Here is a 26068-nt window from a genome sequence, read left to right as displayed (position 1 = left end):
AGGCAAGCAGACCTTTTGCAGTCAAGACCAAAGACATAGAAAATAGGAACATGTGGAGGCCATTCAGCACTTTCATCCCGCTCTGCCATTCATTATACGATCGTGGCTGAATCATCTAACTCAGTATCCTGTTCCTGCTTGTGCCTCATACCCTTTGATGCTTTTAGCCCCAACAACTATATGAGAGTTCCAGACCAGAGGCCGGCGAGGGGAAGTAGTCCCAGAGTGGAGCCTGGCGAGGGGAAGCAGAGCCAGAGTGGAGCCTGGCGAGGGGAAGCAGTCCCAGAGTGGAGCCTGGCGAGGGGAAGCAGTCCCAGAGCGGAGGCTGGCGAGGGGAAGCAGTTCCAGAGTGGAGCCTGGCGAGGGGAAGCAGTCCCAGAGCGGAAGCTGGCGAGGGGAAGCAGTCCCAGAGCGGAGCCTGGCGAGGGGAAGCAGTCCCAGAGTGGAGCCTGGCGAGGGGAAGCAGTCCCAGAGTGGAGCCTGGCGAGGGGAAGCAGTCCCAGAGCGGAGGCTGGCGAGGGGAAGCAGTCCCAGAGCGGAGCCTGGCGAGGGGAAGCAGTCCCAGAGCGGAGCCTGGCGAGGGGAAGCAGTCCCAGAGTGGAGGCCGGGAAGGGGAAACAGTCCAGAGCAGAGGCCGGCGAGGGGAAACAGTCCCAGAGTGGAGGGCGGCGAGGGGAGGCAATCCCAGAGCAGAGCCTGGCGAGGGGAAGTAGTCCCAGAGCGAAGGCCGGTGAGGGGAGTCAATCCCAGAGCGGAGCCTGGCGAGGGGAAGTAGTTCCAGAGCGGAGCCTGGCGAGGGGAAGCAGTCCCAGAGGGGAGGCCGGCGAGGGGAGGTAATCCCAGAGCGGAGACCGGCAAGAGGAAGTAGTTCCAGAGCGGAGCCTGGCGAGGGGAAGTAGTTCCAGAGCGGAGCCTGGCGAGGGGAAGCAGTCCCAGAGCGGAGCCTGGCGAGGGGAAGCAATCCCGGAGCGGAGCCTGGCGAGGGGAAGCAGTCCCAGAGGGGAGGCCAGCGAGGGGAAACTGTCCCGGAGCGGAGCCTGGTGAGGGGAAGCAGTCCCAGAGTGGAGCCTGGCGAGGGGAAGCAGTCCCAGAGCGGAGCCTGGCGAGGGGAAGCAGTCCCAGAGCGGAGCCTGGCGAGGGGAAGCAGTCACAGAGTGGAGCCTGGCGAGGGGAAGCAGTCCCAGAGTGGAGGATGGCGAGGGGAAGCAGTCCCAGAGCGGAGCCTGGCGGGGGGAAGCAGTCCCAGAGTGGAGGATGGCGAGGGGGAGCAGTCCCAGAGCAGAGGCTGGCGTGGGGAAGCAGTTCCAGAGTGGGGGCCGGCGTGGGGAAGCAGTCCCAGAGCGGAGCCTGGCGAGGGGAAGCAGTCCCAGAGTGGAGGACGGCGAGGGGGAGCAGTCCCAGAGTGGAGGATGGCGAGGGGAAGCAGTCCCAGAGCGGAGCCTGGCGAGGGGAAGCAGTCCCAGAGCGGAGGCTGGCGTGGGGAAGCAGTTCCAGAGCGGGGGCCGGCGTGGGGAAGCAGTCACAGAGTGGAGGCTGGCGAGGGGAAGCAGTCCCAGAGTGGAGGATAGCGAAGGGAAGCAGTCCCAGAGTGGAGGATGGCGAGGGGAAGCAGTCCCAGAGTGGAGGATGGCGAGTTGGAAGCAGTCCCATAGTGGAGCCTGGCGAGGGGAAGCAGTCCCAGAGCGGAGGATGGCGTGGGGAAGCAGTCACAGAGTGGAGGCTGGCGTGGGGAAGCAGTTCCAGAGTGGAGCCTGGCGAGGGGAAGCAGTCCCAGAGTGGAGGATGGCGTGGGGAAGCAGTCCCAGAGTGGAGGATGGCGAGGGGAAGCAGTCCCAGAGTGGAGGATGGCGAGGGGAAGCAGTCCCAGAGTGGAGGATGGCGAGGGGAAGCAGTCCCAGAGTGGAGGATGGCGAGGGGAAGCAGTCCCAGAGTGGAGGATGGCGAGGGGAAGCAGTCCCAGAGTGGAGGATGGCGAGGGGAAGCAGTCCCAGAGTGGAGGATGGCGAGGGGAAGCAGTTCCAGAGTGGAGCCTGGCGAGGGGAAGCAGTCCCAGAGCGGAGACTGGCGTGGGGAAGCAGTTCCAGAGTGGAGCCTGGCGAGGGGAAGCAGTCCCAGAGTGGAGGCTGGCGTGGGGAAGCAGTTCCAGAGTGGAGCCTGGCGAGGGGAAGCAGTCCCAGAGCGGAGGCTGGCGTGGGGAAGCAGTTCCAGAGTGGAGCCTGGCGTGGGGAAGCAGTCCCAGAGCGGAGCCTGGCGTGGGGAAGCAGTCCCAGAGCGGAGGCTGGCGTGGGGAAGCAGTCCCATAGTGGAGCCTGGCGTGGGGAAGCAGTTCCAGAGTGGAGCCTGGCGAGGGGAAGCAGTCCCAGAGCGGAGACTGGCGTGGGGAAGCAGTTCCAGAGTGGAGGATGGCGAGGGGAAGCAGTCCTAGAGTGGAGCCTGGCGTGGGGAAGCAGTCCCAGAGTGGAGCCTGGCGTGGGGAAGCAGTTACAGAGCGGGGGCCGGCGAGGGGAGGCCGTCGAGGGGACGCAATCCCCAAGGGGAAACCGACATGGGGAAAACAGTCCAGAGAAACCCTACCTTGGAGCATTGACAATCAGTGCAGAGCAGAGACAGTTGTTGGCCTGGGTCTGGTGCAGTGTGAATGGGGGCTCCTGTGCTGAGTTACTGCAATGTAATGTTTATCCTTTTCACTAACTTCTATTATGAATCACTGTAAAATAATGCAACTACTTTGTTTTTTATTCTTCTTTTGAATCTAAGATTTGTACCTATGCACTGAGTACCTAAGATGACACCATAAGGTGAGACATTGTCAAACTTTTCACTGTACTTCTGTACTGGAGCGAACGTGACAGTAAAGGATACTCTAATTCTATATTTCTTTCTTGAACACAGTATGTATTTTGGCCTGAACTACTTTCTATGGCAGAAAATTCCAAAGGCTCATCAATCTATATGAAGAATTTTCTCCTCATCTCAGTCCTAAATGACCTACCTCATATCCTTACACTGTGACTCCTCGTTCTAGATTCCCCAGAGATTGGAAACATCCTTCTTGCACTTATCCATTCTAGAATTTTATAGGGTTCTATGACATCCCCTCTCCTTCTTGTAAACTCAAATGAATATAATCCTAAATGATTCAATCCATCTCTCTTCACCTGTCAGTCTGCTTTCCAGGTATCAGTACACGTTTAAAACATAAAATTGAGCCTCTTTTATTCTTCTGTGGATTGTGGGCTTGCTAAGTCATTGCAGAGGGTAGTTAAGAGTCAATGGTATTGATGTGGGTGTAGGCCAGATCGGGTAAGGATGGCAAATTTCTTTCCCTAAAGGACATCAGTGAACCAGACGGGTTTTTAACAACAATGATAGTTGCTATATGTTAGGCTCTTACGTATTAATTGAATTCAAAGTCCACCAGATGCCTCTGGATTACTGGCCCAGTAACATTACCACTACACCACCATGCTTTAATCCCAAACAGCTACCTGCAAGGAATACATCACTTTTTACCAGTTTTATTATTTCACTGATACATCAATGTAAATAGTACAGTACTTACAGATAACTAGACACATTTAAACTTTATTTGAAACCACAGTGAAAGAAGTGTTAACTAACAGTGCCTTGACGTATAAGCATGAATTGATGACTGTGACATATTCAGCATGCTCAATGAAAGATGTTTAGAAATGGAATACAGAAGATTCAAAGTCTTTGAAAAGAAAATCAGTTAAGAGTAATATCTTGAATTACACAGAGCATGTACCACTAAAAAGTCGTAACTTTTTTCAATTATTAAACAATAGATTCAGTAGGGCAACCTAGGCTGAATAATTTCAAACCATGTAGTAACTGCTTACCTAAAGAGGATCTTCACTGCATAAAAATACAGCTTGGTTTGATGAGTCAGCATATACTAAGCATGCAAATAAATGTTGGCATGACATTGCAGACAAGCAATACAGGTAGTTCTTCGATAATACGATGGTTGTGTTCTTGTGCAACCCCGCGTTATAGAAAAACTAGTTTAGAAACAGCACTTAAAGTGTTGGCGATGTTATCGCGTTACAACCAACTGATGTTTTGAAAGTTCGCACTTTAGAAAGAGTGTCCCCAATTCATCAATCACATTACAACGAATTCGCATTAACGAAACATGTTACAACAGAACAGTGAGATAGTCTCCGTAATAAAGGTCTAGAATTTGTAAAATCGTACAAGCTCATATTGGACTCATAATCAATTGAAACTAACTAGCCATTTAATAATCGCCCCCCCTCTTTTTCAAAACTATATACTTGCAAGATTTAATCAGACGAGTAAGCTGTTGCTATGGAAGAATAAAGGTGATGGACTTCATTCAGGCATGTATGTAAATCTATTTCAACAATAATAAACATTCATTTAGACCTTTCCCAAAAGAATTACATCAGGTACAGGTGAAATACATTCTTCCATCAAGAGCTAAAAGAGAAGGGAACCAAAGTCAGACCTCCAGGGCAATACAGAATATTATGTAACAAAAGAAATTGAAGGAAATTATCTGATGATTTATCTGTATGCGATGGTCATGCTTCACTGGTGTGTTCTGCTGGAAAACAAGCCTCTCTTTTCTTGGAGTTGTCACAAAAATTAAAGATTTTATCAAAGTATGGAAAGGTTTCCCATTTTAACTTCTGTTTAGACCCGAACAAACAGAAAACATGGACCAGGTTTCTGTATTTACCAGGAATTACTATTTGTTACAAACAAGTGAATTCTAGCTACAGATTAACAATATGAATTGTCAACATGTACTCTAATCACATTAGAATACTCCCCCGAGATATACATATAGGCAAACACCAGACAAAAAATATTATGTTATGGATTGAGGGAAAAGCTGGGAATGCAGTTCAATGGCTCCTATCACACGGTTTATCAAAATGATCTTTCAGTTACCAGGACGTGCTATTCTTCAATCTCTCTTCCCCAGATTGTTTCATTTCCTTGCAGCAAGCACGGACTGATTGTAAACTATTGCTTTTAACCAACTAGTGAGCGTTTCTAGTAATACTGTTCACACTCACAAGCTGTTCAGCTACCCAGAAGCTAACCCCCATCGTTCTTGTCAGGCAGAGGACAAACCCCTCCAATGGTTGAATATCACATCACTGTAAAATCATAAAAGCATACGAAATAGGAACTTGGTTAGTATTCAGTCCATCCAGCCTGCATTCACCATTCAATAGGATCATGACTGTTCTAACATTCCTCAAGTCCACTTTCCTGCCCCTTCCCCATCACCCTTGATTCCCCGATTGATCGACAATCCAGCTCAGTCTTAAAGTCTAGCTCCACAGCTCTGAGGCAAGAAATTCCAAAAACCCACGACCCTCAGAGAAAAATTTCTTATGTCTTAAACTGAAGAACTGTTATTCTGATACTGTCTTCTGGTCCTAGACTCACCTACGAGGGGAAAACTCCTCAGAATTTATCCTGTCAAGCCCCTGAAGAATCTATATGTTTCAATTATATCACCGCATACTTTTAAACTCCAGTGAGTACAGCCCCAACCTGTTCAACCTTTGCTCATAAGACAATACTTTCATTCCAAGGACCATCCCATTGAACCTTCTCTGAACTGCCTCCAATGAAATTTATATGATTCCTTAAATAAAGGGAACCAAAACTGTTCACAGTACTCCTGAAGTGATCTCAAAACCTTGTACGGTTGCAATAAGACTTCCCCACTTATAGTCCAACTCCCTTGAAACAAGGGCCAACATTCCATCAGGCTTCCTGACGCTGCATCTGTGTGCTAGCTTTCTACCTAAGTACTGTCAAGTCCTTTTGTGTTGCGGCTTTCCGCCATTTTCCTCCATTGAAATAATATCGTTCTCTTGTTCTCACTTCCACATTATATTCCACTTGACAACTTGTGTGCCTTATAGATAGATAAGATATAGATACACACGTTTTGCCTCCCTCCCTTTTTGTGTAGAGGTGCCAGATAGACAGTTTTCCAATCCTCTGGTACATCTCCAGATCCAGGGACATTTGGAAAACTACAACCACTGTAGCCACTATCTTGTAGCTATCTCTCTTACAACTTGAGGATGCAAGCCATCAGGGCCAGAGAACTTCTCCCTCTAGCCACGTTAGTATATCCAATACTACTTCTCTGGTGATGGAGATGGTGCTTAATTCTCCCATCTACTCTTTAATATTAATGGGATGTTTGAAGTATCTTTCACTGTAAAGACTGACATAAAGCACCTACTAAACTCCTGTCATTTCCTGCTCCCCATAACCATCGTACCAGGCTTATTTTGTAAGGGATCCACATTCACTTTGACCTTCTCTCTTCCTTTTTAACTATTTAGAAGCTCAAATAGTCTTTTTTGTATATTCCTTGCTAGTTTGCCCTCATGGTTTACTTTTTCTCTTTGTAAAATCTTTTTAACCCTCTTTTGCTGGATTCCGAATTTATCAGTGTCTTTAGGGCTTTTGCTATTTCCAATTTGATTAAACGAATCAACACTAATATTAAAGTCACCCATATTTATTGCTCTATTCTTTGTACATGTTCCTATTATTTGCTAATTTATAGCGTTTCCTCCACAGTGGCTACTGTTTGGGGGTTTGCATACTCCTCCTAATGACTTCTTTCCCTTGCTGTTTTTTAACCTCTGCCCGTACAACCTATATGTCATCCAAGCTTAGAACATCTCTCACAACTGTCCTCATTTCATTTCTTAAGTGCTACCAGGCACCTTTTCCAACCGCCTTGTCTTTCCAAAAGATCAAATATCCCTAAACGTTAGTGCTCAGTTTTGACCTCCTTGTAACTATGTTTCCGTAATGACTAGGAATCATAATCATTTACTCAATTTGCACTCTCAGTTTGTCTACCTTATTCCGAATGCTCATGCATTAAGATACAAAGCCTTTAAATTTGTTCTAATATCAAATTCCCCCACAATTTTATGTTTCCTTAGTATAATAATGACATTCATAGATTCTGCCCTGTACTTGATAACAATCAGCCCCATTACAACCTGCAATCTGAATGTTTATCTTTGAGTTTCTTATTCTCCATGCAATTGAATCCAGCCCCTTATTTGGTTTGAATCCCTGTATACAACCCTAATTTGCAACCGGCCACAATTCTGGTACCAAATTGATTCAGGTGGAACCCATCCCATCAAACAGCTTCCTCCTTTCCCCCATACTATTGTCAACTATCCTATGAACTTTAACACATTTCTCCCACCAATCGCTGAACCACGCATTTATCCCTTTAATCTTGTTGACCCTGTGCCAATTAGCATGTGGCTCAGGCCTTTACTGATTGTATTTTAATTTAGCCCCTAACTGCTCATATTCCCTCTGCAGAACTCTTTCAACCAATACTGCTGGTACCTACATGGAACATGACAACTGGATCCTTCCCCTCCCACTCCAAGCTCCTCTGCAACCCAACGAAGATATCCTGAACCCAAGCATCAGCCAGACAACACAACCTTTGGGATTACCGATTCTGGTCAGAGAACAGCAGCTAGTCCCCTGACTAGATAGTAACAACATTTCTCTTTTCTCCACTCACTCGAATAGCTCCCTGTAACATGGTACTATGGCTAGTTTGCTTATTCTGCCTAAGGTCCCCTAATCTCATTACACAGGGAGCAAAAAAAATCTCAAACCTGTTAAGACAAGCTAGGGGATCTGCAATACTACCTCCTGGCTCCCACTAACTGCCTTGCTCATAATCATACCTTCCTTTCCCAGACCACTGGCCAAATTTGAAGTACTTAATCCATGAGGTCTGTCTGCCTCCTGAAACACAGGCTACACTCTCCCTCCCTGATGTATCAATGTTCTAAGATCAGACTATAGCTTATCAATTCTGAGCCAGAGTTCCTCAATCAACCAACACTATCAACTGCAATAGAGACCATCAGCTCCCACATCATGCGGAACAACATGTCACCTTGCCCTGCATTTCTGTTATTTATTTTGTTCTTACAATGTGTTTTTTTTTTAATCTTAGATTTCCTACTGGTTTTTTAGTTTCTTTTCAAAATCTGTAAAATATTTCTGCTACCCACCTTTAATCTGAAAGTAACTAAGATAATCAAAATAGCAGCTATTACCAACCAATGTACTTGCAGCTTTCCCTCTGGGTGTGTTTGTTTGTTTTGTGCTATGTCCCTGATCATGGGCTTTAATTTATGCTGTTAAAAGACCTTTTACAAGCAGAGCCAAAAAAGCAAGCAAACTGCATCTCTTCCCTCCGTGTTGCTGCAAAATCCCAGAAACTCAGGCTATGCCTACCTCCGGAAGTGATCTCTCCTTCCTGATTGTGAGAAATTTCCTGACCATGTGAAGTAAATACACTTAAATATAAATTACCAAACTCATTGTATTAGGTGAAGCAATCCTTTTTATAATCCTTAGTTTTAAAAACGTCCTTTTCACATTTCAGAACACAATCAAAAATATGCTTTACATTATTTGGAAAGTGGATAGTCTTTTCTACCTAACAGTGTTGTACTTCAAATATTTGTCTTATCGACTGTAAAGTTATTTGAGATTTCCTGAATTTGTGAATGGCCAGTGAAAATTCAAATTCTTCTTTTCTACCTCCTCAGCCTGTGGACTGAAGCCACTCAGAAGCCTCTAAATAAAGTAGGACACATGACTATAAATGTAAATACACAAGGGTTATATATTCTCAAAAGCCACACAATGTTGAGATTGTTTTCAAGTATTTTATTGGTTTGGAGCTGCAGAGACCTCAATATTCCAGAGACGGGTGTAAGAGCCACAGATATTTTATTTGGAAATGCAAACCAGAAAAGTGAAGTGTGGATTATTTTTAAAAATAATCCAAAGTAAAAGTTGAACTGTGGGATGCTACAACATGAAAACAGACAACTTTTCTACCTCTTTATGCACAGCACAGTAACACTAACCCCAAACACACCAAATAGTTACACCAATGATCCCGGATCATATTTTTGAATAACCAATCCCAAACTTAATGAATAATTAATTTCCTGAAACTGGTTTATCATAAACAAAAATACAGAATTTATTAAATACACAATAACAGAAAAATTAAACAACACCGTAATCTAATTAATGTCTTTGCTTTAAACCTGAAAAATTGTTTTCCGCTCCATTTGCACAGAGGACAGATAAATACAAAGAAACAGTTAAGGGATAAATAAAAGAAAATAACAAAATTGGTCAGATTACTTAAATGGCTTTCATGATGCCATAGGCATAGATGTAGATTTCTTGGTTGCTTTTCTGGAACCATCAATCAAGGTTGTCTTCAGTTCACTCAGGTGGTAACACTTATCATTCAGCTTTTTCCCTCTCAGTGCTGCCAAAAGCTGGTGTGCAAGTTTAGGCAAGGAGCTTTCAAATCTTCATTCTGTATTGTCAGCAACCAAGTTCACCTTCCCAGAAAACATAGTTCTAGAAAATAAACTTCAATAATGACTGTGCCTTGATAAACCAATAGCCTTTTCCGAAGGCCTCAAATGCCATTCAACAACTGCCATCTGCTTGAGCACAGAATCTCTTCCTGACTTGGAGGCAATTTCCATGCACTGACCTTGACTTCTACTATCTATTTAAACATAATGCTCTTCCCAGGGTCGCTGTGTCTGTTAGGATTCTTTCGATCGAGACTCAACCTGCAATTAGACTCCAGGCCTGGCCTCAAAAAAAAACTTTTTTGGCCTCTTCTTTACCTTTTACTACAACCTGTGTCCCAGTCATCTTCAACCCACAAATTCCAGCTCACATCTTTGTTATTTTTAATGATCAATTTTGGAGAAGATAATCTGCAAGAGTCCTAAAACTTGTTGTTTAACCAGAACATGTATTTTTTGGAAGCTAGATTTTGATACTTCTTTGGGATATGTAGCACTAGGAGCCTTTGGAAGAATGAGCAACTGCTCATGGACTGGTTGTAAATGGTAGTTGGTCACCGAGAGAAACAAACAGTCCACATCAAACAAAATCTGTTTTTAAATTGAAAAGGAGATAATACTCAAAGTCTTTGTGAAAAGAAACAAAAATAAACACCTCCAGACTTTAAATCTAAACCAGGACATCAGTTTAATTGACTAACCACCGAATTGAGAACTGCCACAGTTAACAGAAGTGTGATATCAATGGCAAAACCTTTTCTTAAAGCTGAGAAAAGTCACCTCATTTCCCTTTTTGATTGAACTTTGAATCAATGGAATGGATGTCTTTTTTGGACTCCATACTTTCCAGTTGTTATAGTCTTAAAAAGACTGATTTTGTGTCCCTCTTGTGTGAATAAATGCATGTGTATTTGATATTAATGGGGTATAGTTTAATAATCTACTCTGCCATGTTACAGGATACATTTGTTATAATAAATAAATTGCTTTCTTGTTCATTGATGAACCTGGTGCGAATTTCTTTTGTCTTAAGACAGTGGTCACAGTCTGGCAGTAACCATTCTAGAGACTGAATTGGCAATTTTTCATGTAACAGTTCATGGAATAAGGGGTCTGATTTCCATCAGGTTCATGACAGAAGATATTCTAAGGGTCATTTAATAGTTAATAAATTCCTTTAGTGATGGCCAAGGCCATTGTTTAAAGTAATTCCTGGGTTAATGACAAATAATCAATTCTTTGAGTGGGATTAAAGTTAATTTGTCTAAATATCTCAGGATGATTTAGTAACATCTTATTGCTAGTGTGCTCTTTGTACTAATCTATTTCACTGAATGCAAGAGGTTTCTCAGCACTGCTTTGGCATAGTCTGACTCAAGCCAGGCTTTTGTACTGACTGAGGTATTTGCCAGCATTGATCAATCTTCAAAGCGCAACTGGAGGTTCCTGAGCCTGATTGTGCTTCTTATCCTATCTTCAGATATACGTGTAACAGTGTGGCCATCTTTTCTAAGTGAACTTTTTGAACCGCGGGCAAATTTAATGCTTTGCAGAAGCATGTGGGGTTGACTAAAAATGTTTGGAATAATTAATTGTGTGCATCAGCACTTTTGAATGGTTGATTGCATACTGTAAACATTTAAAAAGCTAGTGCTAATCACCCAAGCATACAGATATTTTATTTGCTTTGATGTGAACAAATAAATTGTGCAAGCATAACCTTGAAGAATACTTTTTGTATACAATATAAGTTTTAAATTTGCACTTGAGAATGAACTCTTTACTGAATTACTTGTTTTAAGAGTCGTTGACCATAAATACTCTGTACATATACAGAATAGCACAGAAATTCTAGTCATGGCCAGAAATCCTATTTACAATGCTGATCTGTTAAAACATTAAACACTTATTTTGGATCAAATTTACTCTGGACATTCTTGGACAGAAACTTCCTCTTCCAAAATAACACAGAACAGTCCAGGAAACCTTGCAGCTAGCAGTGGAGACGATCATTGCAAAGCCACATCTATTTTAAAAGCAATAAATGCTGTATTCTATACTCTTAAAGCCCACACTCACTTTTGACAGTTACTGTGAAGGGATAAGTATATAAGCAAAGTGTAAATAGGTGGGTGGAACAGATAGGTGGGGTGCCAAGTGAATGGAGGTTATCAGATAAGTGCTTCGGGCAGGTTGAAGAATCAGGTCAGGGAGAGTTAAAGTCAGTGGTGAATCAGAAGTGTTGCTTAATAGTTGCCCAGGAGTTGGAGTGGGCTTTTAATGTTCTAACCTTTCCTGAGCAACTATTAAGCTAAATAAGTGAAAAACCTCTAAAACCTTCAATTTTTCAGGGGAATTGTCAAATCAGAATTCTTGGGCAATTCCAGTCAGCTACTGGATTTCCACAGTGTTGATATACATCCCCACTTTGCCCCAACAAAAACAATAATCTGGGGGACCTAAAAATAACTGGGCTAATATTTTGAAATAAAGTCTAATTATTCTATTTGTATCTATAAGAGAAACTGGAAACAATATCTTCAACTTCTAGTGCATAAATGTCTACAACTAACAGCAAAGAACCTACAGAATGAGAAAAAGCTAGCTTGAATGATCCATCCAGACCCACTAATCCGCAATATCATGTACGTGCTCAACATATGGTTTCTCTGCAACCCAACAAGCCAGGCTATAAATCACATATCACGTGCAGAATAGAGAATGAAAAAGTAGCCAATATTTCATTTCACTCTTTAATGCACCATAAGAATATTTCATATAAATAGTTCATAAATGAGAAATTTACAAAATTTCAGGTGCCTTTAATTTATGGTTTTAAAATAATTAGGAAATCATGGGTTTGAAAAACACATTATCTTCTATAATAAGTTGGTATTAAAGGTATAAAGTTGACATTTATTACTTTTATTTGTTATTGAGACCACTCACTAATGACATCAATATTGATTAAACAAATAAATTAAATAATACACCTTTCCCTCCTCATTTCTATTTAATATGTGAAATACCAAGCTACTGTTGAATATCTCACATACATTTTACCAATGTCATCTCCCAAAATAGTCTTCTCTCATAAATCATTCTCCCATCTGTTTCCTGGTTATTTGTCTTTTGTTATACAATTTTTCTGTAATACATCTGGAGTTCATAATATTAGAACTGGAATTGAAGAGTAGCAATTAGCAGGTATTGCATTATGAAAAAAGTGACATTGCATTCAATTTATCATCAGGATTTCTAATTTTGCCCAAGGATCTCGCACCTCAATCAGGTGCTGGAATAGAAAAGCTGTTGGATATACAAATGATGAATTAATAAAGTAGGCTGTACTAAATATTCAAACAAAGTAACTACAGTAATCTATTTTATCCTATTTGGACACATACAAAATCAAAATATTTCAAAAATATTTCAACATTACAGGAAAATAATAGTGTTGAATACAAATGTTTCCTGGGCAAAAAGAAACATTTTATTCAGTTTCAGGCATGCCTTCAAGCACAATTTAATTGAAATGTCACAGAGGTGACCAGAGCTCCACAAATAATGGGGCAAACAGAAGACACAACATGAATATAGTCCTAAATCCATAATCATACAGTAATAGTGAAGTTGTCTTAGTTTAAGAGTATCCTGCTGAACTGTACATTTAGGAAATTATTCAATAAAATCCATAATGTCCCTTCCTTCCAACATTAAAAGAACTCAAATCAATTTCAGGAACCACATTGATCATAGATGGGGCAGCTAATGCCAATCAGATAAAACTAATTTGTAAATTCTTCAATTTTGTCACTCATTGTCATTCGATATAGTATCGAAATTTGGTAACTAAATCAGAGAATAAAATAAAAATTTGGAACTGTTAAGAACATTATGAAGCTTTCTCTCAAAAATGGTACCCACTGCAAGTTGTTTATAATTCTTACAATCAATATTTCAACTATAGACCATCAAGGTTAGGCACGTTATCTCACAACTAAATTATATAACTAATGTATTTTATTAATGCTCATTTTAATTTAGGTAACTTCAAAATCAAGTTCTATAGTCTTAATAATTTTACTAGCTTCAAGACAAACTCAAAATTGCTGATTCAGAGCAAGACATGTTCCAAATAAATTGGCACGGAGTTAAAATGCTTAATAAATTTGATTTTACCCCATCCAAAACTTTATTTTGCAAACCTACCTCATTGCCCTTTTCAACTGTGTTGGCCAACATCTCTTGCAGGGCTCGCACAGAGAGTGACTGCTCCAGCACAAAGCTGCAAATTGCAAGGTCTGGAGGCACATTCTGCAAATAGAAAGGAAATGTGAGTCTACTGTACTTTACACCACTCATTTTAATGGAGATTCAATTCCATGATTGTCAGGTTACTTGCATAAAATTAACAATAATTTGGATCTTTAAAGACATTTATTCCTTATCTTGCTTTTATACTTTTATAAAAATCTTCCATGGTCAAACAGGAGCATACCAATTACTGTGGGAAAAGCACAATGGGTAAAACACCTAAACTCCATTCATATAATTTTGCATACTATCAAGAATGTCATTGAGAAGATTTTGGTTTTTTTGAATTACAGGTGTATTTTAAGTATATTCGCTTACATAGTAGATAAAAATCAAATCTCAAATTGTTAACAGAAAAATGCATAGGTTGATTTAGCATACAACTGAAATTTTGGTGGCAATATTACACTACAGAAGAATTTGCAAACATGTGACATGGTAGCTACCTCAAAACTAACAGAACAAAGCTGAATCACATGAGGACTGCATCACCCCTGCTCTAATGATGGAGAGAGAACAAACAAACATATTAAAGATATACCTCAACAGGTTTAAACTACCTGATTAATATCTTCTATATATCAATCTGTTCACTTGGATCAGCTTTGGTCACTTGTATGAAATATGCAAAATATAAATATTTAAAAACATAATATCCCTAAGTTTACATAAAATAAAACCAAAATGGCAATCCAGTGTACAAATGAAGTCCACTTAAAAACACTGACTAAAGTTTTCAAACTGGATTCCAATTGATTAAAAAAAAATTAATGTTTTGTGACTAGCGTGAACAGAATTTATGCAAGTAGATATACAGCATTAATGTCTTGCAACATAATCAGAGTACTAAACCAAACAGATAAAACATTGGCTTAAAGACAAAGAGCAGGAAATGGTAGATTCTCCCCTCCCACTGCCAATTAATTGACCAATTAAGGGCCTTAACAATCACTTTAGAGCTTCTGCATGCCTTCGCTGCAATTAACTGTTTCCAGTGGGCAACAGGAGCAGCAAGCTTTCTTGTTGGATAGGGGATGAGCCAAGACCTCTCTCAATTTGGGAATGATCGAGACGACAGATTGGGGTAGAGGTGGCCATTGAAAGCACTGGAATTGAACTCCCTTGACCTCTTTGAAAAAGGAGAAAGTGAGGTCTGCAGATGCTGGAGATCAGAGCTGAAAATGTGTTGCTGGAAAAGCGCAGCAGGTCAGGCAGCATCCAGGGAACAGGAGAATCGACGTTTCGGGCATAAGCCCTTCTTCAGGAACTTATGCCCGAAACGTCGATTCTCCTGTTCCCTGGATGCTGCCTGACCTGCTGCGCTTTTCCAGCAACACATTTTCAGCTCTTTGAAAAAGGACCTATCTTGTCTGCCAGACTGCAGTACTGCTGCGGTGCAAGCCTCAGTCTCTGATGCAACATTGTTACAAGAGGCCGGCTGCTCATGTGGTGTGCTCATGTAGGATGTGGTGCATGTAAAGCATTTAGAAGTCAGATTCTTTAGACTTTCCAATTTGCAGTGCTGGCAAGGGGAAAGAGAATGAATTGTGTGAACATTATGGGTCTGCAACTATGCGTAAATATGTCAGAACCTTCCAGCCAAGGAAAGCCTCTTCCCATTAGCTGGTGGTACATTGTACACAATTCTAAGATTTAATTAAAAAGAGATGCCAGGGAAAATGCAGCAAGACATTTTTTCCCAATGCAGCAAGTGGTTTCAAACAGGGACTTGCTGCCCACTAGCGTGTGACAGGGGAAACAAACAAAGACTTCAAAAGGAATTGGATGGGCACGTGTAGTAAACTTACAGGGATCATGTGGGGAGATAGGACTGACTGGATTGCTTCACTTGGAGGAGGGAATCAATGGGCTGAATTAGTCTCTTCTGTAATGTAAATTACAATGATTCTATAACTCCAGCTGGTCAATTCATAGAGTCTTCAATCATGAGCAGATAAAGAGGTAAAAGAGGAGGGAATAACACACTATTGATCAGAGAATCAATTACAGCAGTATAGAGAGAAGAAATCTTACAACGCTCTTCAAATGTATGCATGCACGCAGAAATTAAAAACCAAAAAAAGCAGTATTATAGGGCCCCAACAGTCAGAGAGAAAGAACAGACGTGTAAGCAAATTTTAGACAAGTGCAAAACAAAGAGGGTAGTTACAGTAGGGGATTTCACCTTCCCCAATTTTAACTGGGGTTGTCATTGTGTGAAAGGTTTAGAGGGAATAAAATTCTTAAAATGCATTCAGGAGAACTTTTTAAGCAATGTAAAAGACTATTCTCAAGGCAGATAGACCTGGGCTTAAGTTTATGTTGAAGTATTTTGCAGACAGCAATCAAAGCTCCATTAAATTTAAGACTGATTTAATAAGATCAGTTATAATTTGACCAGAGCAAACCAAGAGATGATACTTTTAGGTAAGTTAGTGTCAGGACAGTGGGATGCATTCATGAAGGGAAACAGGGAGGGTACAGGGCCAACAAGTTCCAAGAAAGACAAAGGGTGCAACCAACAAATCATGTGATCCCTGGATAACGAAGAATAGTCAGAATTGGGTAAAGAGGAAAAAAAGGGAGACTTATGGCTGATACGGAGTTCTCAGAATAGTAGAAGCCCTGGGGGAGTACAGAGTGTGCAAGGGAAACTTTAAAAAGGTAGGGAACCAAAAAGGGGACACACAAGAACAACAAGGTGAAATAAAGGAAAATCTTATTTTATTTTTCCAGAACTTTAAGGATAAATGTTTAATTAGGAAGAGAGTTGGGTCCACCAATGATGACAATAGTAAAGAATGTGTGGAGCTGGTAAGGTCTTAATTTAATATTTTGTGTTGGTACTCACTGATGAGAGGGAGGGTACAGAAACCAGTGAGAAGGACTGTGATATCCTGAAAGAAAGTAGCATCGACAAAAAGGAGTTTAGGAGTGGCTTGGCAAGCTTAAAAGTAGGTGAATCTCAAAGGCTAAATGAAATGTATCGCAAGCTGTTGTGTGAAGCAAGGAAGGAATTGGCAGGGGCTCTGGTAATTAATTTCAATTCCTCCAGGGCCACAAGCAATGCCAAATGACTGGAGAACAGCCATTTTATTCAAGAAGGGAACAAGGGGTAAACCAGGAAGCCGAAGGCTAGTCTAACCTCACTGATGGGGAAACTATTGGAAGCAAGTTTGAGGGACGGAATTAATCTGCATCTAGAGAAGCAAGAATTAATCATGGACAGTCAGCATGATTTTGTCTTGTCTGACAAGGTGTGGAGGTAATGGAAATGCATTCATTGTTGTATACTTGGATGTCAGCAAGGCTGCTGATAAAGTCCCAGATGGGAGACTGTTAGCGAAGATAAAAGCCTATGGATCCAAGGAAATTTGGTTATTTGGATCCAAAATTCGCTGAGTGGAAGAAGTAGAGGGTGCTGGTTGAGAGGTGTGTCCAGTGAGTTTTTTTGCAGTGTTGGGGCCCTTGCTATTTGTGATTATATATAAACAATTTCATAAATGTAGAAGGATTGATCAGTAGGTTTGTAGATGATACAAAAATTGGTGGGGTTGTACATAGTGAGGATGATAGCCTTAAGGTTACAAGAGGATACAAACATACTGGTCAGATGGACTGATCAATGGCAAATGGAATTCAATCTGGATAACTGAGAAGTGGTGCACTTGAACAGAAAAGAATAAGGCAAGGGAATACATGACGACCGCTAGGACCCTTAGATGCGCAGAGCGTCAGAGGGACCTTGGTATGCAATTCAATCAGTTCCTTTTGCAGGACAGGTAGATTGCCTTTAGTAGCCCAGGCTTAGAGTTTAACAGCAGGGAGGGTATGCTGGAACTGTATACAATGTTGGTTAGGCCACAGCTAGAGTTCTGAATCCAATGATAGGAAGGTTGTGATTACACTGGAGGAGGTGTGGAGGAGATTTACCATGACTTGCCTGGACTAGAGCTTTAATTACAAAGTGAATAGATTGGGTTGCTTTTCTTGGAGCTGAGGAGACTGATGGGGCAACACAGAACCCTTACAGTGCTGAGTGGGGCCATTTGGACCACTGAGTCTACATCAACCCTCTAAAAAGCATCCCACTTAAATCCCAGTCCCCTACCTGATCCCAGTAATCCCACAATCCCATTTTTAACATGGCCAATCCACCTAACCTGCACATCCTTGAACGTAGGAGGAAATCCATGCAGGTTCGGAACATGCCAATTCCAGACAGTCACCCAAGGCTGGAATCGAATGCGGTTCCCTGGCACTCATGTAGCAGTGCTAACCACTGAGCCACCATGATTGAGAAGCATTAAATTACGAGAGGCATAGGTAGGATACACAGAAAAGGATCTCTCTCCCTCTCTCCCCCCCCACCCCCACCCCCCCACCCCCTCTTAGTGGAGGGATCAATGACTGGGGTCATGATTTATAGTAAAGGGCAGGAGGTTTAGAAAGGATGGGAGGAAACCTTTTCCTCCACTCAGTGGTGGGTGTAAGATTGGTAGATGCAGAAACCCTCATAACAGTTTAGCAGTATTTAGATACATACGTTGTCAAGGCATACAGTTATGTGCCAAGTGCTGAAAGTGGGATTAAAATAGTTGGGTGCTTGTTTTTGACCAGTGCAGACTAAATGGGCTGAAGGGCCTTATTCTATTCTATAAACTTCTATAACAAAGAATCAAGGGGTGTAGTCATACAGTAGGAAAGTTGTTTATGTAGAAGTTCAGCAATGGCCTTATTGCATGCAAAGATAGATAGACCTACCTGCTCCTATGTTCCTAAGATCCTTAGAAGCATGAGAGTTTAGGTAATCTACATTGGAGATTCTTTTGGGAAAACCTACATTATGCCAGTATCTTTTCATAGACTGCTATGAATGTTCTTTTGTTCCACTTTTCAGTAATGAGTGTCCCACATTCAGCCAAACAAGCCTGAATTTTAATTCTAGTCGTCATGGAAAACAGCAAAAGTAATTTCAGGTACTTCCGACTCAACCATAATGTTATAATGTAAATTCACAATTGTTCTCTTTGTCCTTCAGTTCCAGATAATGGTATTTTCTCATCCAAACTGTATCTCAAAAGCAATTATCATAGAGTCATAGATATGTACAGCACGGAAACAGACCCTTCAGTCCAACTCGTCCATGCCAGCCAGATATCCCAGGAGGCAACATCTTTGCTTTAAAAAAAAGAATCTTCAGTATAAAAAGAGTGTTAAAATTGGTAAAAGTAACACATTCAATCTTGTGTTGTGATCTAAGAAAAGGTGACGAATGGGGTGGGGGAGGGTAAAAAAGAAAGGACGTTGTTGGAGAAAGTCAGCAGGTCTGAGAGCATCTCTTCAGGAGAAAGCGGAGTTAACTTTTCAGTTCAGTGAACCCTCTTCAAAGCTAATTGCAGCTAGGAAATGTTTAACATAATACTGAAAATGAGGTGAGGAGAGGGGTGAAAGAGTAAATGATTGGAAGAGATTAAGCCCAGTGAGAGAGAAAGAACAGCAATTGGGCAAAAGGTATAGATAATGGCCAGCCTGGGAGAATCAATAGCTGCTAATGAGGACGATTTGTAGCTCACAATGGATTGGTTGTGGTAACAGCCCATGTGGTGACAACACCTGGTATGTATGGGTTGGGAGAAAGATATGGAAGAAAGTGCTCAGTCCCTAAAAATTATTGAACTAGATTTTCAGTCGTGCAGGTCCTCAGGTGGAAAATAAGGTGCTGTTCTTCCATCTTGTGCTGAGCTTTGCTGGAGTTCATAGAAACGTTGGTCAGGGAATACGGTGGTGTGTTGAAGTGAAAAGCAACTGGATGCTTTGGGTCATTTCTACAGACAGAACATAGGCGTTTTGCAAAGTAATCACTCAGGCTGCGTTTTGCCTCTCCAATGTAGAGAAACCATTTTGTGAGCAACAGATACAGTAGACTAGATTGAGTGAACTGCAGGTAAATCACTGCTTCACCTGGAATATGTAACTAGTGCCTTGGATTGAGGAAGGAGGAAATAAACAGGCAGGTGTTGCACCTTCTGCAAGTTGGAAGACGCCTTGGGAATGGGGGGAGCTGTTGGGAGTGGAGGAGGGTAGGCCAAGATGACCTGGAGGGAAAGGTCCTGACAGAAGGCTGACTAGAGAGAGGGGAGGGGAACATGTCTGGTGGTGGCATCCCACTGAGGTAATGGAAAAGGCAGCTAATGATCGTTCAGATGTGGATTCTGGTGGAGTGGCAAGTGAGGAAGAGGGGAACCCTGTAGGTGTTGTGGGAGGGAAGGGAAGAGAAGGGGCAAGGACAGAAGTGTGAGAGATGGGTCCAACAAGGCTGACAGCCTTATCTACCATGGTGGTGGAGGATCTTTGGTTGAGGAAGATGGACATTTCAAAAGGTCCACTGGAGAAGCTGGCATCATCAGATTAGATTAGATTAGATTAGATTACTTACAGTGTGGAAACAGGCCCTTCGGCCCAACAAGTCCACACCGACCCGCCGAAGTGCAACCCACCCATACCCCTACATTTACCCCTTACCTGACACTACAGGCAATTTAGCATGGCCAATTCACCTGACCTGCACATCTTTGGACTGTGGGAGGAAACCGGAGCACCCGGAGGAAACCCATGCAGACACGGGGAGAACGTGCAAACTCCACACAGTCAGTCAGTCGCCTGAGGCGGGAATTGAACCCGGGTCTCTGGCGCTGTGAGGCAGCAGTGCTAACCACTGTGCCACCCACTACGATGTGACAGAGGTAGAGAAACTGAAAGAAAGGAATGGAGGAGTCTTTACACAAAGTGGGGTGTGAGGATGTATCGTCCAAATAACTGTGGGAGTTAGTGGGTTTGAAGTGGATATTGGTGACTAGCCTATCACCAGATATGGAAACTATAAATGATTTAAAAATGTAGAAAAAAAACTGCAGAACTTGGTAAAGAGAAAAAGGAAAAGAAATAGAAACAGAAATCATCACAAAAAAAATTAAGAAATGAATAGTGACTTTGGATCCAAGTAAAATTAAAATTTTCTGCATGAACTTGCACCTGTTCAGAACACACAGTGGAAATTTGTGGGGGATGGAATTATAGCAATGAGCTAATTATGGTTTTGGTAGCCATATTTTGCAGTAGCACAAATAATTGAGGAAATTCACACGGTATGATTGGCAAAGGCCCATGATAAATTAATAATTTCTCTTGGAAAAAAGAAGTGCCCACCCTGTTCTAATACTAAAACCAAACTGCAGATGCTGGAAATCAGAAACAAAATTAGACATTACTGGAAAAGCTCAGCAGGTCAGGCAGTATCGGTGAAGAGAAAGCAGTGTTAACATGTCGGAACTGCAGCCCAAAAACTGCAATTATGCACTGGGGAAAATTTCAGGATAAGTATGTTTATTTTAGAGAACAAAATACCTTTGCATTTGATGTTGCTTCAAGGAAGCAAAGCCGATTTCCAAATCCTTCAGCAGAAAGGCAGAGCTTAATCTGTGCTTTGACAATGCTCGTAGTGCACTGAAGAACCACTTGATCATCCTTTCAAACAAAAGAAAATGAACCAGGTTAGTGAATATTTTTACACTATAAGCCAATATTTTTACAATATTTTAGGTAAAAGGTATGAAACTCAAAAAATAAGCTTCCTGTCTGTTTGGCAAGTAAACCTATAGCTAAGGTGGCACAAAGCAAATTTTGTAGGTGGTTTTGGTCTGATAATTGCTGAATCTAGGCAAAGTTAAATTGTACAGTTCTAAGGTAGTGTCTTTAGACATTTTTTTAAAATGTCACATCTTCCATGGTTGTAGCTTTTTCTATCATTTCCTTAAACTCATTGCTGAAAGGCCTGATCAACATTTGCGGCTATGAAATATCACACAAATGATAGTAACCACACAACCGACTGCTAACTTACTTTATTCGTGCAGCTTCCATATGCACCTGGATTGGGAAATCAAATGGCAGAGGCTGACATGAGAAATAGCTGGAATTACCCCTGCTCTTTTTGGTCCACAAAACTTTAAAAAAGCCTGCGCTGGATCTCCATCCAACCCAAGGCAGAATAGTCACCAGCACTTTTCTCCTCACGCTTTAGGTTAGAAGCGCAGCTGGAGGGCTCATGGTGCTATGTTAATATCTGAGCCAGATAACCTGGGTTTAAATCCCATTAGCTCCAGAGATGTGCCATAACATCCCTGTACAGGTTGATTAAAAAAATACCTATAAGATGAAGCTTGGATACAATATTCAAAGCTTGAGGAAAGACAGTAGCTTGGAAAGGGTTCCTGACTACTCATCCAATAGAGAAGAATATCCTGAGTATAACAGCCCTGACCGGTTGAATAACTGTGCCCAGGCTTCTGGATTGAGAAGTGTTTTTTTTGGGGAGGTGGAGCAGAGAGAGAAGGCTGTCATTGCCTTACTGTGCTGGAGCCCTCTGACTGAGGGGTGTCTCACTTAACTGACGACTATATCCCTTAGATTTTAAGACATGTTTGCCATGTGTGTACATGACAGGAATGCAATTCACAGGATGATGCCATATAGAAACATGTCTACCACTTGACTCATAGCTACTGATGACAAGCTTCCTGGCTACATTAACAAACTAATCAACACAGAAGTACACTACACCCATTAGCTCACTCTATCAAGAAAGGTCTTGATTGACTTCTCACAATTCTCATCAAAGCCCACATCATTCAAGGCCTGGGATGATCCCTGATCACTATTCCATCACTGTTTCAGCCAGCTCATTCCAGATTATAAAAATAAAATTCACCCCTTTGGTTCTTCGTAATTTCTCAATGTGTGCTCTGGTTATTCATCCTCCTCTCAGGCAAACAGTTTCTCCCCATTATCAAAATCATTCCAAATTTTGAGCAAATGTATACATCTTCCCACAACTTTCACTGCAAGTTACAGTACTCGCAGTACTTGCAGAAAATACGGAGATATGGCATTGAGGGTGAGTTGGAGGTTTGGATTAGGAATTGGCTGGATGGAAGAAGACAGAGGGTAGTAGTTGATGGCAAAGTTTCTTCATGGAGTGCCGTCACTAGCGGTGTTCCGCAAGGATCTGTTTTGGGACCATTGCTGTTTGTCATTTTTATAAATGACCTGGAAGAGGGGTTAGAAGGTTGGGTGAGCAAGTTTGCGGATGACACGAAAGTCGGAGGAGTTGTTGACAGTGAGGAAGCATGTGGCAGGTTACAGCAGGATATAGAGAAGCTGCAGAGCTGGGCAGAAAGGTGGCAGATGGAATTCAATGTAGCTAAGTGCGAGGTGACTCACTTTGGGAAGAATAACAAAAAGATGGGGTACTGGGCTAATGGTCAGATACTTGGTAGTGTGGATGAGCAGAGGGATCTTGGTGTCCATGTACACAGATCTCTGAAAGTTGCCACCCAAGTAAATAGTGCGGTGAGGAAGGCATATGGCGTACTGGCTTTTATTGGTAGAGGAATTGAGTCCCGGAGTCCTGAGGTCATGATGCAGTTGTATAAGACTCTGGTACGACCGCATCTGGAATATTGTGTGCAGTTTTGGTCGACATACTATAGGAAGGATGTGGAGGCACTGGAACGGATGCAGAGGAGGTTTACCAGGATGTTGCCTGGTATGAAAGGAAAATCGTATGAGGAAAGACTGAGGCACTTGGGGCTGTTATCACTAGAGAAAAGAAGGTTCTCCCTCTTTATGGGCATTTAAGAGGGCACTGGATAGGTATATGGAGGATAGTGGGTTAGTGTAGTTTAGGTGGGCTTGGATCGGCGCAACATCGAGGGCCCAAGGGCCTGTACTGCGCTGTATTCTTCTATGTTCTATGTTCTATGTACTCACTATTATAATTAGAAAAACACAGCTTCCAGCTTGCATACAAAGGGCACATGGCTCGTGGCCTGACTGACTGTTTAATAATGTTGATTTAGGGACAGATATCTGACAAAGAAACTACACAGATGTATCTCTTTCTGATCAATTCTCTAACCAGAAAGCTGGTGGCCACAGACAGCGGATTAACGGTCGGGGAGATAGACAATTGACCTTTTAAATGTCAATTTTGTCTATCTCTAGATATCAGAAAGCAGAGCTCATGCCAGTGACCTAATCTTAACCTAAAATACTTAATTTCTCTCATTGCAATGACAAATAGGTAGTCACTGAGTCTTTAGTCCCATTCACAGCTCAACATATAATAAAACAGTCTATGTCTGCATTCAGCAAGACTTGATCAATCTCAGCATGAATATTGTCATGGTGTTCTGAAAAGGAATCATTCTGCACTCAAAAATGTTAACTTGATTTCTCCCTCCAAAGACAGGCAGTTCTGCTGACTTTCACCAGAACTTCGTGTTATTATTTTAGGTTTCTGGCATCTCCAATATTTTGCTTTTACCACTTGAATGTTATCTAGGAGCAATGTCATTCACATCACAGGAGTACACAGCATGGTTGGCACACTGCTTTGCTGCCTCTTCCAACTTATTCATCTTTTCCATAACATGGAAAGATGAAGTCTACACTGACTGCATACAAAATACATCTTCCTCTATCATTCTTCTCCTGAATACCAGACCACAATCTAGGTTGTTGCTTGATGTATTGCAAGATGGCAGTGCGAGAAATGCAAATGATACAGACTCTCTCAGGCAAGTGTAAATGATCCCGTGACACTATCAAGAAAGTATTCTTCTATATGCTGACTAACATTTATCCCTCAAATCAATATCACTGAAAGTCAGATTATCTGGCCATTTTTACATTGTGAAGCTTTGTATGACCTTGCTGAATATAAGTGGTCTGTGCAATTTTCTACAGTTTAGTAGTCACTACACTTCAAAAGTAGTGCTTTGGCTGTAGAATGCTCCAGGATATCCTGAGGTCACGTAAGTCAGCATCAAGTTGCAAATCAAATCTCTCTTTCTACCATGGTACAAATGGAGGAGTTGGTGGTTCCAGCAGTTAAAATCAGGAAGTACATGGGTGCTTGCAATGTCACTTACATGGGACAACTTCACAAATTCATTACAGTTTCCAACACTGGATAATTATTCAGCAAAATGGAAATGCTAGCCCTGCAAATTCTTTTACTGCCTATGTAGAATATTCATATAAATATATCAGACTCTTGAGAGCTCTCACTACTGCTGACTCAGTGTTGCTGCTCCTTCTATTTCAATCTTTTCCCACATTTGGTCTGCATCTAGCTCTTTCAGCAGCTGCAGGCTTTTAAAAGTAGCAGCTGCACGGTGGCCAAGAAACCTGATAATGCTGTATCCATCTCAGGTATAAAAAGGGGAACAAAAGCATGCAATATGGCAGACTTCATTTATGCATGCATTCTGACCCAGAACAGGAACACCTACAACACAGTCAAACAAGTTTTATTTTTTTTTTTAAAAAAAGGAGTTTAATGGTCAAGATTCCATAATATAAGCAAGCGGGGGTAAGGAGGGTTGGGGGGGGGGGGGGGGGGGGGGGGGGGAGAGAAAGAAAGAAAGAAAGAAAGAAAGAGAGAGAGAAACAGTGCACTTATGATACCTCTTAATCCATTAGGTTTGTCACTCATATGTATAATTTGATATATGCTACCTAACCAGCAGTCATAAAATAGGACTGCTACCAATCATCAGTTAACAAGGTTCAGTGTTGTAAACTGTACTTTCCTGTATGCTCCTTCCAGATTCACAACTCCCACTTGACCCCATTCCCAAACTCCTCCCTCCACCCCCACCAGAACGAGAGCTGCTGTCAATAATCTAAAAATTGCAAACCTCATCAGCAGTGAGCTGCAGGAGGATGCCCAGCAAGCGTCTGCATCTCAACAGCCCAATGCAAAGGCTGACAAGATGTGTTCTGAGTTAGGGACAATTTCCTATACATATTTGTACCAGCAAAAGCCAATTTCTCGACTCCATGTGTTCTTTCTTGTCAGGTGCAGCAAAAGTAATTGAAAACGCATCTTGCATAAGAGATGAGAAATGCAGGAATCGAAAAATGTTGTGAAAATTATTATGATGAGTATTTCTGATCTTTTGCATTTCTCGGGTAAAAGACGAATTCATTACTTTGGATCTCAAAGTATTTCTTTTTGACTCCCCCAACAGATTTGCAAAAGCATATGAACCAATCTTAAAACCCAAAAACAGACAGAATGTGTGTAAAGTGTGAAATTAAGGATTCAGAGTCAGAGATGTACAGCATGGAAACAGACCCTTTGGTCCAACCCGTCCATGCCGACCAGATATCCCAACCCAATCTAGTCCCACCTGCCAGCACCCGGCCCATATCCCTCCAAACCCTTCCTATTCATATACCCATCCAAATGC

General features: G+C 41.9%; 1 protein-coding gene across 1 annotated transcript in view; it reads right to left on the bottom strand.

Annotated features, from left to right (window-relative positions):
- LOC122542710 (ryanodine receptor 1-like) overlaps positions 1–26068 on the bottom strand; it is a 393921-nt gene that overhangs the window by 327536 nt on the left and 40317 nt on the right. The window contains exons 2-3 of the mRNA XM_043680690.1: positions 21156–21275; positions 13644–13748 (exon numbers count right to left, since the gene is read on the bottom strand). Coding sequence (XP_043536625.1) covers positions 13644–13748; positions 21156–21275 — 225 coding nt within the window. The remainder of the gene's footprint in view (positions 1–13643; positions 13749–21155; positions 21276–26068) is intronic.

The sequence above is a fragment of the Chiloscyllium plagiosum genome, chromosome 41, assembly GCF_004010195.1.
Source record: "Chiloscyllium plagiosum isolate BGI_BamShark_2017 chromosome 41, ASM401019v2, whole genome shotgun sequence".
In the NCBI taxonomy this organism is placed as follows: Eukaryota; Metazoa; Chordata; class Chondrichthyes; order Orectolobiformes; family Hemiscylliidae; genus Chiloscyllium; species Chiloscyllium plagiosum.
This window is presented reverse-complemented; position numbering and strand designations above follow the sequence as displayed.